Below are 13,928 nucleotides of genomic sequence, written 5' to 3'. Positions count from 1 at the left end.
GCTATGTATCTTTAGTCTCTTTTCATCTAGAAAAGCTCTTCAACTTTCTTTGTGGCTCATGACATAGACATAGTTAAAGCATACAGGCTAGTTTATTTGATAAAAATGTCCCTCAATTTGGATTTTCCTGGTGCCCTCTCATGATTAGATTCAAGTGATGCATTTTTTCAAAAGGATTTCACAGAAGCAACATTGTACACTTTGTAGTGTACCATTATTGGGAGGAAGGCACAGGTGTGTCCTGATATTAATGAAGTTAAACTGATCACATTCTTAAGGTGTTCTCTTCAATGTTTCTTTACTAAAGATACTATTTTTATTTTTGCAATTAATCAGAAATTTGTGGAGATACTTTGGAACTTGTAAATAATGCTTCTGATCAAATATTCACTCGCTAATTTGTCATCCATTGAATATTTCTTCCTTAATCAATTTTACAATAATAGTTGCAAGGTGATGATTTTCTAACTGTATCCATAATTCCTTCACTGTAGATTAGGAAGAGCTTTTTCTTCTACTAATTTGTTTGATTAAGCATAGTTTTGTTATCAGTATGACCTCATAGATTTTTATTTCCTTCAAAGGGTCATAATCCCACTCTACTAGTATTTGATGTTCAAAACTATGCAGTTTTGACTGGTTGGAGTTCCCTTTGGACTCGATTCTGCATTTTTTTTGACATGTCCCAACATTTTTTTAAGCACTTTTTGTTTTTACTATCTAAAATAAGATATTTGAAGTTATTGTGTACTTTCTCTACCTCAGTTCTGAAAATGATTATTTCACTAAGGATGCTAGGTTCTCTGTGGAGAACAGTAGTTAGAAAGTAGCGTACTAGGTATGCACATTTCCATCAAAGTGTTATTTCTAGCTCCTCAACACACAGAACTAGGAAATTTATGTATGTATAAATTTGACTCCTGATAGTGTTACATACTGCTAAACTCATTGCAAACTGAAAATATCATAAGTTCAAAAATGCTTTTAATAAACCTAACTTATTGAACCCTATAGCTTGGCTTACCTTAAACATGCTCAGAACACTTACATTAGTCTATTGTTGGGCAAAACAATCTAACAAAAGCCTGTTTATTTTTATTTTTATTTTTTGCATTACAATTCTTATTACACATATATACCACAATTTTTCATATCTCTGTTTGTATATAAAGTATGTTGACACCCAATTCATGTCTTCATAAATGTACTTTGGATAATGATGTCCATCACATTCCACCATCATTGCTAATCCTCTGCCCCCTCCCTTTCCCTCCCACCCCTCTTCCCTATCTAGAATTCATCTATTTCTTCCATGCTCCCGCCTCCCTACCCCACTATGAGTCAGCCTCCTTATATCAGAGGAAACATTTGGCATTTGGATTTTTGGGATTGGCAAACTTCACTTAGCATTATCTTCTCCAACACCATCCATTTACCTGCAAATGCCATGATTTTATTCTCTTTTAATGCTGAGTAAAATTCCATTGTGTATATAAGCTGCATTTTTTTAATCCATTCATCTACTGAAGGGCATCTAGGTTGGCTCCACAGTTTAGCTATTGTGAATTGTACTGCTATAAACATTGATGTGGCTGTGTCCCTGTAGTATGCTCTTTTTAAGTCCTTTGGGTATAGACTGAGAAGAGGGATAGCTGGGTCAACTGGTGGTTCCATTTCCAGATTTCCAAGGAATTTCCATACTGCTTCCCGTGGAAGATGGAAAGATCTACCTTGCTTTTGGATAGGCAGAATTAATATTATCAAAATGACCATACTACCAAAAGCACTATACAGATTTAATGTAATTTCGATCAAAATCCAATGGCATTCCTCATAGAAATAGAAAAGCAATAATGAAATTCATCTGGAAAAATAAGAGACCCAGAATAGCTAAAACAATCCTTCTCAGGAAGAGTGAAGCAGGTGGCATCACTATACCAGACCTTAAACTATATTACAGAGCAATAGTAACAAAAACAGCATGCTATTGGCACCAAAACAGACTGGTAGACCAATGGTACAGAATAGAGGACATAGAGACTAACCCACAAAATTACAATTATTTTTTTTTAAAGAGAGAGAGAGAGAGAGAGAGAGAGAGAGAATTATTAAATATTTATTTTGTAGTTTTCGGCGGACACAACATCTTTGTTTGTATGTGGTGCTGAGGATCGAACCCGGGCCGCACGCATGCCAGGCGAGCGCGCTACCGCCTGAGCCATATCCCCAGCCCACAATTATCTTATAGTAGACAAAGGCACCAAAAATATGCATTGGAGAAAAGATAGCCTCTTCAACAAATGGTGCTGGGAAAACTGGAAATCCATCTGTAACAAAATGAAATTAAACTTTTATCTCTCACCATACACAAAACTTAACTCAAAATGGATCAAAGACCTAGGAATTAAACCAGAGACTCTGTGTCTAATAGAAGAAAAAGTAGGCTTTAATTTTCATCATGTGGGATTAGGCCCCAACATCCTTAATAAGACTCCTATAGTGTAAGAATTAAAACCACGAATCAATAAACGGGATGGAATCAAACTACAAAGTTTCTACTCAGCAAAAGAAACAATCTGAGAGGTGACAGAGAGCCTACATCCCGAGGGGCAAATTTTTACCCCTCACACATCAGATAGAGCCTAAACTCTAGAATAAATAAATAACTCAAAAAGCTAAGCACTAAAAAAAGCAAATAACCCAATCAATAAATGGGCCAAGGACCTGAACAGACACTTCTCAGAAGAGGATATACAATCAATCAACAAATATATTAAAAAATGTTCATCATCTCTAGCAATTAGAGAAGTGCAAATCAAAACCAGTTTACATTAATTATCGACCATCTCATGCAATTTATGGAATACTGTGCTGAAAATACAAGTCTAAAAATTAGTAAAATAAATTTACAAGCTAGAATTTAATATTCATCTATTGTAAAGAGTTTTAATGGACTCCACACCTTAATTTCTTTATAACGAAAAAGGACTTCTAAATTTTTAAAAAATACAATAAAATGTTATCTATGGTTGAAAAAATGAATTAAAAAATCTTAGGGGCTGGGAATGTGGCTCAAGTGGTGGCACGCTCACCTGGCACACATGGGGCACTAGGTTTGATCCTCAGCACCACATAAAAATAAAATAAAGATGTTGTGTCTACCAAAAACTAAAAAAAAATAAAGATATAAATATTTAAAAATTCTCTCTCTCTCTCAAAAAAAAATCCTAGTATTTTTTTTTTGAGACTATTGTGAATGGGATAGTTTTCATAATTTCTCTTTCAGTGGATTCATCACTGATGTATAAAAATGCATTTGACTTATAGGTGTTGATTTTATATCCTGATACTTTGCTGAATTCATTTATTAGCTCTAGGAGTTTTCTGGTGAAATTTTTTTGGATTTCTAAATTTAGAATCATGTTGTCAGCAAATAGTGATAATTTGAGTTCTTCTTTTCCTATTTGTATTCCTTTAATTTCTTTTGTCTGTTTACTCTGGCTAGAGTTTCCAGGACTATGTTGAATAGAAATTGTGAAAGAGGGCATCCCTGTCTTGTTCCAGTTTTTAGAGGGAATGCTTTCAATTTTTTCCATTTAAAATGATGCTCGGCTTGGTGTGTTCCTACTCTCCCTGTTTTTTCTAGTGTTTTGAACATGAAGAGGTGCTGTATTTTGTCAAACACTTTTTTTCTGCATTTATTGAGATGATCATATGATTCTTGTCTTTAAATCTATTGATGTGATGAATTATGTTTATTGATTTTTTTTTTATATTGAACCAACCTTGCATCCCTGGGATGAACCCCATTTGATCCTGGTGCATTATCTTTTAATATATTTTAATATGTGATTTGCCAGGATTTTATTGGGAATTTTCAAATCTATGTTTATCAGGGATATTGGTCTGAAGTTTTCTTTCTTTGATGTGTCTTTGTGTGGTTTGGGTATCAGGGTGATATTAGCCTTATAGAATGAGTGTGGAAGGGTTCCCTCCTTATCTATTTCATGGAATAATTTGAGGAGTACTGGTGTTAATTCTTCTTTAAAGGTCTTGTAGAACCTGGCTGATAATCTGTCTGGTCCTTGGCTTTTCTTGGTTGGTAAGCTTTTGATAGTATCTTCTATTTCATTGCTTGAAATTGATCTATTTAAATTGTGTATTCCCTCTTGATTAAGTTTGGGTAGTTCATATGTCTCTAGAAATATGTTGATGTCTTTGAGATTGTCTGCTTTATTGGAGTATAAATTTTCAATAGTTTCTAATTAATTTCTGCATTTCAGTAGTGTCCATCATTTGGAAAAATAAGAGACCCAGATTAGCCAAAGCATTCATTAGCAAATAGGAGGCATCACAATATATCAGACCTTAAAGTATACTACAGAGCAATAATAGCAAAAATGGCATAGTAATTGGCACCAGAATATACATGTAGACCAATGGTACAGAATAGAAGACACAGACACAAACCCACATAAATACTGTTATCTGATACTAGACAAAGGCACCAAAAAAAGACACATTAGAGAAAGAATAGCCTATTCAACAAATGGAGCTAGGAAAACTGGAAATCCATATGTAGAAAAATGAAATTAAACCTTTATCTCTCACCCTGCATTAAAATGAACTCAAAGTGGATCAAAGACTTAGGCACTAGAACAGAGTCCCTGTGCCCAATAAAGGGAAAAGTAGGACCAAATCTCCACCATGATGGCTTAGGAACTGACTTCCTTAACCAGACTCTTAAAGGGCAAGAGTAAAAGCAAGACTCAATAAATGGGATGGATTCAAACTAAAAAGCTTCTTCTCAGCAAAAGAAACAATCAATAACATGAAGAGAGAGCCTAAAGAATGGAAGAAAATCTACCACAAGCACATCAGATAGAGCACTAATCTCCAGCATGTATAAAGAACTCAAAAAACTTAATACTAAAAAAACAAATAACCCAATCAACAAATGGGCTAAGGAACTGAACAGACATTGCACAGAAGAAGAAATACAATTAATCAACAAACATATGAAAAAATGTTTAACATCTCTAGCAATTAGAGAAATGCAAATCAAAACTAAGATTTCATCTGACTCCAGTCAGAATAGCAATTATCAAGAATACAAGCAACAGTAAGTGTTGGTGAGGATGTGGGAGAAAAGGGACACTCTTAGATTGCTGGTGGGACTGAAAATTGGTGCAACCACTCTGGAAAGGAGTATGGAGATTCCTTAGAAAACTTGGAATGGAACCACTATTTGACCCAGCTATCCTACTCCTTGGTTTGTACCCAAAGGACTTAAAGTCAGCATACTATAGTAATGCAGCTACATCAATGATTATAGCAACTCAATTCACAATAGCTAAACCAATTAAATGCCCTTTAACAGATGACTGGATAAAGAAAATTGTGGTACATATGCATAACTGAATATTACTCACCCTTAAAGAAGATGAAATTATGGCATTTACAGGTAAATGGATTGAGCTGGAGAATATCATTCTAAGTAAAATAAGCCAAATGCCCAAACCCAAAGCCTAAATGTTTTCTCTGGTAAGTGAATGCTACTCCATAATGGGCAGGGGTGGGGAAAATAAAGGAACTTTGGATTGTACAAAGGGGAGTGAGGGGAAGGGATGGAGTATGGGGATGGGAAGGATGGTGGAATGAGATGGACATTATTACCCGATATACATGTATGTTTACACCATTGGTGTGACTCTACACAATGTTCAGCCAGAGGAAGGAGAAGTTATGCTCCATTTGTATACAATATGTTAAAATGCATTCTACTGTCATGTATAACTAATTAGAGCAAATTAAAAAATAAAAAAAATAGGGCTGGGGATGTGGCTCAAGTGGTAGCGCACTCGCCTGGCATGCGTGTGGCCCGGGTTCGATTCTCAGCACCACATACAAACAAAGATGTTGTGTCTGCCGATAACTAAAAAATAAATATCAAAAATTCTTACTCTGGCATCAGGGTTATCATCAAATTGTGTTCTGATAAATGTATCAAAAGAATCCCAATGATTTTCATTTAGGTTTCCACCCAAAGACCATAAGTAACAGAATACAAATGTCTGGCATAGCACAGTGTTCAATTTCCCTTGTTCCTAAAAAATAAAGAAAATAGTTTTAATATTTCATAAACATAAGAAAAATCTTAAGTTGTACCACATATGTTTAATGGCTCACAAAATGGAATTTTCTTATCTACATAATTAAATATTGAAGAGACAATGAATGAAAAGGCATATGTAGGAAAAACAGCTCAAAGTTGTCTTTTAGCTGCCTATTATAACTTTTCTAAATGCACGCATAAAGTTATTTAAGCAGATTGAGACTATGTTGTACACTACATGTGAATTGAAAATTGAGTAGAGGACTAAACTATAGGACCTCTAACATTTCTTCTAACTTTGAGCTTCTATGAAACTAATAATAGTCATTACTTCTCTGAAAAATTAACTTGAAAATCAATGACCTATATTTCAGAAAATTTAGAGTTAATTATTTGCAAAGAATCTATACAATATTTCATTTTCTTAGCTTCACAACAGTAAGAAAACCCTTCATACCATTGTCAAGTTAATTCCATCTTTTCCCAATATCAAAGACTCTAATAAGCAACAGAGGGTAGTAACTTTGCTGATGTCCACTTGTGGGATTGCTTGGGTGCACTTTTTGTTGATAAAATGTAAACCTTCATCAACATAACGTTGGAAAAGGTTCAATATATATTCTTGGGCTTCCTCATTCAGCTAAAAATGAAACAAATGAATAAAAGTTTAACAAAATCAGATGAAACATATCATTATGTTTAGAAAGGGGTTGGCTAAAATCCGTATATTCAATGCATTCAGTAACCTTCAGACCCGAGGATATAAGCATCATAAAGTATGAAACAAATTTTAAGGGAACCTTATATGATTAGGAAGGAACACAGGAAAGAATTACTGGAGAGTTGAAAACATTCTACTTCTTGGTTTGATAATGGGTACAGAGGTGTTCATTTTATAATTATTTCTTAAACTGCCAATACATATTTCATGCACTCTTCTTTACTGACAACCTTTTATAATTAAAAACAATTAAAAAAGAAGAAACACAGAAGATATCATTTAAGTATCTCCCTGTCAGGCAAAAAGGAATAATTTCCAAAGATTTAAAAATGAATTCAGCCCCCTTAACAGTCTTATTCAACTAGAAGCCCTAGCTAATGCAATAGAGCAATAAAAGGAAATAAAAGTCATACAGATTGGAAAGAAAGAAGTAAAACACTTTGTTCACAGATGTCATGATTGTCTATATATAAAATCTACCCCCAAATGACAAAACAAAACTGGAACCAATAATGATAGTAAGTTTGCCCGATATAGGTTAATATAAAGAAGTCAAGTATAAATGAAAAATATGTGGAATTTGAAATAAAAAATATAACATGATTATATATTAGCATTAAAAATGAAATAACTTTAAATCCAATAAAACATGTACTAGATCTACATGAGAAAAACTACAGTGCTCTGATAAAAGAAGCCAAAGAGACCTAAATAAATGAACAGATAAACCATGTTCATATCTAGGAAGATTAGTGTTAAGATGTCAGTTTCTCTAAATTTCACCTATAAATTCAACAATCAAATTCCTAGCAAATTTCTTTATAGATACTGAAAAACTGATTCTAAAGTTTATACAAAAAGGCAAACCCCCCAAATCACCAAAACAACATTGAAGAACAAAGCTGAAGTTCTGACAAAACCCAACTTCAAGATTTAGTATAAAGCTATAAAGACGTGGAAAAAGGATTAAAAAAATAGATCAATGGAACAGAATAGAGCTCAGAAAGATGCCTGTACAAATATGGTCAACTTATTTTTGACAAAGAGCAAAGGCCATTGCAATGGAGAAAGATAGTTCCCTCTGGTCCATCTCCTCATTTATCCCCATCCCCCTTATCTCTTTCTTTTTCCTTTCTCTTCTTTCTCTTGCTCTAATTCATCTTTGGAGTGGGAGAGGCAGAGAAGAAGATTGTTCCCTTGGAGAAGTAATGGGATAGTGAGAATTATTATAAATGTTAAAATGTTGTTAAGGTAAAGAAAAAATCCTATTTTAGAATGCAGGAAATTCAGAGGCTAGCATGGAACTGAGTTGTTTTGGATAATAATGTATAGGATTTCCTTCATTTGGAGTGGAACTATAAATCTGAGGTCAGAATGTGTCATGGGTCTTGCACCTATGACAAGGGTGGAAACTTTTCTTTCCTTTCTGGCTCTCAGAGGTGTTGGGGGTTCCTAAAATATAAAATCCAGTTAGTGTTTGTATTTAACAGTTCTTTTTATTCATAGTGATTTCCTCTTTTTACCCTTGTGCCTTCTGCAAAGCCTTTCCATGGTTCAGCCTTATTCTATCTGTATTTTTAGGGACTCAGGAAGTGGCTTGTGTTTCTACTGTCAGAAACCAGTCTAAGAAGAAGCCAGGAAGAGCAGACTGGAAGCAGAGTGACTCTGCAGGCTGGCAGGCTGAGGTAACAGGTAATGAGGAAAGACTTGGGGAGTATATAAACATTCCTGGAAGACCCAGGAATTCTTAGGGAGAAGGACAAAATAAAATTTCCTCAACTGAGAACAATGCTGCTATAACCTACTGCTATTTGTACACTCTGGGGAAGTGTGAGCCCCAACAGATGAAGATACTGGGAAATATCTGGTTGCACATTTGATTGCACTTACCTTTTTAGAAACCCGCTTCATCCATGTTTTAACATAAGGCATCCATTTTAGTTCTTCGGGATCCACAAACACCATTCCACATCGACTGACTGTTGCAGGAGAGGCAACCTTTAGATCTTGCACCTAAAATTGAAAAAAGTTGAACAGGAAATAGCTAATTATACTTTCTTATTCATCCAATTTCAGTGGTAGTGATTCAGACCTTTTAAAGTTTAACACCAAAAGGCTTCATGTGGAGGACAGTGGGAGGGCAATAAGTAATACGAAATGGAGAAGCAAATGTAAGTGAGGCATAGGGTAAAAAAAATGAGTGTAGGAGGACATTGTCAAATCCTTATGGGCAGGAGCTGGGTGTAGTGGCACACACCTGTAATCCCAGCAATTCAGGAGGCTGAGGCAGGAGGATTACAAGTTCAAAACCAGTTTGGGCAATTTAGTGAGGTCCTGTCTCAGAGAAGGAAAAAAAAAAGAGCTGGTGGTGTAGCTCAGTAGTAAAGCATCCCTGGGTTCAATCCCCAGTATAGGAAAAAAATATCAGAAGGAATAGGCATTTGTTCATTTTTCTTTTCTTCTCTTTACTTTTCTCATTCTTGTGTCCCAATAGCTAGCCAAATTCATAGTACACAGTGGACATTTAATCAGTAATTAATGAATGACTAGACCTTGAGTGGTCTCTTCCATATTTTGTAGCAGTATTTGGTCCCACATCCTTTCTCTAATTTCTTGCCAAACATTCATACCACAGTAGGATAATTTATTCATATAAAATAACATTGTTTAATGAGGAAAAATTTCAAAGAAACCAAGTGCTAGGAAAACCAGAATTAATTCTATTTCCCATTTATAGAGACAGGAACATTTAAGAAGCTTTTTCAGGATTGGCAACTATTTCAAAAGGATAATTTAATAAGTACTTATTAAGTAAACAAAATAGCACAGATGGTAAATGATACATCAGTAAAAAAATTAATGATGGCATGCCAATTTTAAGGAATGATTTCATTCCACAGTAAGTCATACATTTACCTCAAAGAGCATGTGGATCTGAGGTGTGAGTTTAATCCTTTCACTGTTAGCCAGGCAAAGCATCTTGTTATCATCCAATACTGTATTTAAGTTTTCAATCCAAAGAGCATCCACTGGTCCATCACTGATGATCCATTTATGGTCTTCTGAAGTATCATTCACAGCTGCTCGGACACTTAGTGCCATCAAACCATCTTTCCATTCCAAGGTTATGTTATTAACTTCACCATATAATTCACCCATGGTGATTGATTTAGGATTAAGAACATACGTTTTAACTGCTTGATAAAAAGGATTGCCTAAATCAAGTTTTTGTAAATTCCCTAAAGTTTCTGCTAGTATTTGGTAAACTGTGGTCTTGCCACCTCCTGTTGGCCCAACTAACATAACACCATGCCTCACAAGCATAGTTTCATAGAACTGTATCACTTTTTCAACCATACAGATTTCAGGCTGAAGGTTTTTTCCATTCATGACATCCACAATTGTTGATTGCAAAATACCATAGTCATGTTCTGGAATTTGGACTCCAGGAAAAAGATCAGATATGATTCCACTGAGAAAACAAAAATAAAATTTATTAGGAAGCAGTGGTCATTGATACTTTCTCATATTTCTACAATTACTTGATTCTTCTGAATATGCACAATATTAGTTTGTCCTATATGCTGTAACAGAAGCAATCATTTTTCTCTGATATCTCGTATAATTTTGTTTCCTGTACAGTAGACCAATGTTCTTAATATAATAGGAACTCTCTGAGGATATGCAATATGTCTTATGTTTCTGTATTGCTAATAGTATGTGGTATGGTACTGAACACATAGAAGGTGATAAATTTATAAATTTATTTTAAAAATTATATTTGTGTCTCAACTTTTTCCAAATGTATTTACCTACACTTATAACTATATATAGATATTCAGAAAAGTAGATGAGAATTTAAGTAGACAATGAATACGGGGTAAAAAAGGGAGAAAGGGAAAAGTTGGCTGTTTCTATGAGGAACATTTTTAAGGGAATGTTTGTATGGAAGAAAAGAAATTAAATCTCTACCTTATATTTTATACACAAATACACTTGATATACAGTAAAGACCTTACATAAAGTGACAAAAGTATAAGGTGAAAGTGTGGAAAAAATGAATTTTGCTATATTGTGGTAAGGAGATCTGAGAAAGACAGGAAGTCTACAACTGAAAAAAAATGTTGATAGAGTGAAAACATAAAACCGAACAGACAAAAAATATATTTATATGAGATTAAAGGCTTTATACATAAACTTAAAGAATGAATCAGAGACTTGTATTTTTCCAATGTTTATGTCAGATCAAGGTTATGAGTTCTTACAAGAAAAGAGCACAATAAAAACATGCTTTAGGGATATTAAATGTATAAGGTTGTGGAGGTGAAGGAAGATGGCAGAAGTGAGCTAGGCAGTGAGTCCTGATCTTATCACAACACAGAAAGGAGGCAGTAAAGGAAAAGCAGAATTGAGAGGTAGGTGGCAAAATAAATCCTCTAAGTATCATCATTACAAAGTTTGAGACCTGAAGGGACTGGAAGATAGGTTACCAGAGTAGATAGAGAGAAAGGGTGGGGAGTGGACATTCTTTTAAGCTCACTCACTTAAAAACTGTTGAAAAGACCAAATTTAAACTGCAATGGTAATATAGAAGGCTTCTTAAACAGTACAAATAGCTTAAAACCAAATTGTGTAAAGAGCTGGGAATCTGCAACCAGCTAAGTTCTTAAATCAGCATGGTGACTTCCCATGCCCAGACAGCTGCAAATTAAAGCAGAGGGAAGCCCCCTGCAGTGGGACCTCTTATAAATCCATCCAGAAAGAACTTCTATAAGGACCACTACTAGCCATAAATTGCAGAAACCCCCACCCTCTTTCCCTCCCTACATAGCATTCACTCCGTTGCTTGACTAAGACAACAATGAAGCATCTTTGGCCTCCCAAAAAGGAAAATAGATTCACCAGGCCTCAGTCACTGACAATGTGGGGAGGCACTGTGGATACATGTAGGACCTTGCATCAGATTTAGAAAACATAGAGAATCAATTCCTGCCATTCACAGCCCAGGGCAGCAGAAATGAGAATCCAAGTGAACCACTGGAAACCCTTCAGACAGTACCTCAGAGAGCAACATCAGCCAGGGTAATACCTCTGTACCACAGATCATTCACAGAAAATCCACAACCAGAGTTTCTATGTTCACAGACAGCCACCAGGATCTTCACTTCTGCAAAAAGGATCCAGTAGAGGAGAATAGGTACCCACAACACACACAGGGGCACTTCAGAAGCTGAATTATAAACTATTACACACAACAGAATCAGCCAATCCACAACACTATACTCTCTGAGCAGTGAGGTTCAGGCCCCTGAGCTGACAAACCAGAAGCTGCTGGTAGGAGGTTTATAGCAACTAGGGAACTGGCTCTTGTGCCCCTGCAACTCAGAAGAGATCCATAGTTAAAGACTGATGGACATCTGCTAAATGTCCAAACCAGATTCAACAAGAATTTTCTTCACCTTGACATGGTATGCTATAAAGTACTCTAATATATTTTGATTATATAAATAACTTAACTCGAATGATAATTGTTAACCCAATAGCCAACATTGTACCCTCAACCCATTTGAATGTATTCCATCTAATGGTTTAAAACATCAATTGGAATCAATCTACCTATATTTGTGTTCCTAGTTCTAGTTTATACCTGCTTCTCTTACCCACTATACTTGTACTATCTGGTACTACCTCAAATAACATCCATTCATCTATTTCTGCTTTCAACCTTCATGTAAATTACCCTTTTATTCATTCTCATTCTCTCTCTCTCTCTCTCTCACCCCCTAATCTTTCATGCTCTCTCCTTTTAGTCCTCACTTAAGGTTATAATAAGTTTACCAAATTTAACAACTAATATTTTAACCTGTTCCAGAATTTTATTATAGGTTTATGCCTGAAATTGAGGACCATAGAGAACAATTGCAGCAAGTTTTTGATCTTATAAGGTTGAGTAGAATGAGGCATGGCTCAGAAGTCATTATAGTAAATAGGGCTCAGTGGCATCTCTTAAAGTGGGGAGTAGAAGAGGTCCCACATTGAATTAAAAAAATTAATTCACAAAGTAGTCCTTCACTTAAAAGAAGAAGCCAGAACTATACTGATAGAAGAGTAGACATACAAACAACAGAAAAAAGCAAGGGACCAAACCATCCCAAACAACCCAGAATGCCTCAACAACAGACTGTTGACACCACAGCAGAGGAAATGTCAGAGAAGGAATTGAGAAAGTTCAGAGGTAAACTGTTCTATGAGATAAAAGATGACATAAGCAGTGAAATCAGAAAATACCAAGAAGTGAAAGATCACTTCAATAAAGAGATAGAGATTCTGAAACAGAACCAAACAGAAAATCTTTTTTTTTAAATTTTTATTGTTGGTTGTTCAAAACATTACATAGTTCTTGATATATCATATTTCACACTTTGATTCAAGTGGGTTATGAACTCCCATTTTTACCCCGTATACAGATTGCAGAATCACATCCGTTACACATCCATTGATTTACATATTGCCATACTAGTGTCTGTTGTATTCTGCTGCCTTTCCTATCCTCTACTATCACCCCTCCCCTCCCCTCCCCTCCCCTCTTCTCTCTCTACCCCGTCTACTGTCATTCATTTCTCCCCCTTGTATTATTTTCCCGTTCCCCTCACTTCCTCTTGTATGAAATTTTGTATAACCCTGAGGGTCTCCTTCCATTTCCATGCAATTTCCCTATTCTCTCCTTTTCCCTCCCACCTCTCATCCCTGTTTAATGTTAATCTTCTTCTCATGCTCTTCGTCCCTACTCTGTTCTTAGTTACTCTCCTTATATCAAAGAAGACATTTGGCATTTGTTTTTTAGGGATTGGCTAGCTTCACTTAGCATAATCTGCTCTAATGCCATCCATTTCCCTGCAAATTCTATGATTTTGTCATTTTTTAATGCAGAGTAATACTCCATTGTGTATAAATGCCACATTTTTTTTATCCATTCGTCTATTGAAGGGCATCTAGGTTGGTTCCACAGTCTTGCTATTGTGAACTGTGCTGCTATGAACATCGATGTAGCAGTGTCCCTGTAGCATGCTCTTTTTAGGTCTTTAGGGAATA

General features: G+C 35.4%; 1 protein-coding gene across 1 annotated transcript in view; it reads right to left on the bottom strand.

The window, feature by feature from the left end:
* The window catches only part of Dnah6 (dynein axonemal heavy chain 6), a 278,870-nt gene that overhangs the window by 137,266 nt on the left and 127,676 nt on the right, over nt 1-13,928 (bottom strand). The window contains exons 34-37 of the mRNA XM_071601776.1: nt 9,753-10,308; nt 8,727-8,849; nt 6,573-6,755; nt 5,964-6,107 (exon numbers count right to left, since the gene is read on the bottom strand). Of these exons, the coding sequence (XP_071457877.1) occupies nt 5,964-6,107; nt 6,573-6,755; nt 8,727-8,849; nt 9,753-10,308 (1,006 nt within the window). The remainder of the gene's footprint in view (nt 1-5,963; nt 6,108-6,572; nt 6,756-8,726; nt 8,850-9,752; nt 10,309-13,928) is intronic.

Source organism: Marmota flaviventris, chromosome 14, assembly GCF_047511675.1.
Source record: "Marmota flaviventris isolate mMarFla1 chromosome 14, mMarFla1.hap1, whole genome shotgun sequence".
NCBI classification, from domain to species: domain Eukaryota; kingdom Metazoa; phylum Chordata; class Mammalia; order Rodentia; family Sciuridae; genus Marmota; species Marmota flaviventris.
The sequence above is the reverse complement of the archived record's forward strand: the minus strand, read 5'-3'. Positions and strand labels throughout refer to the sequence as shown.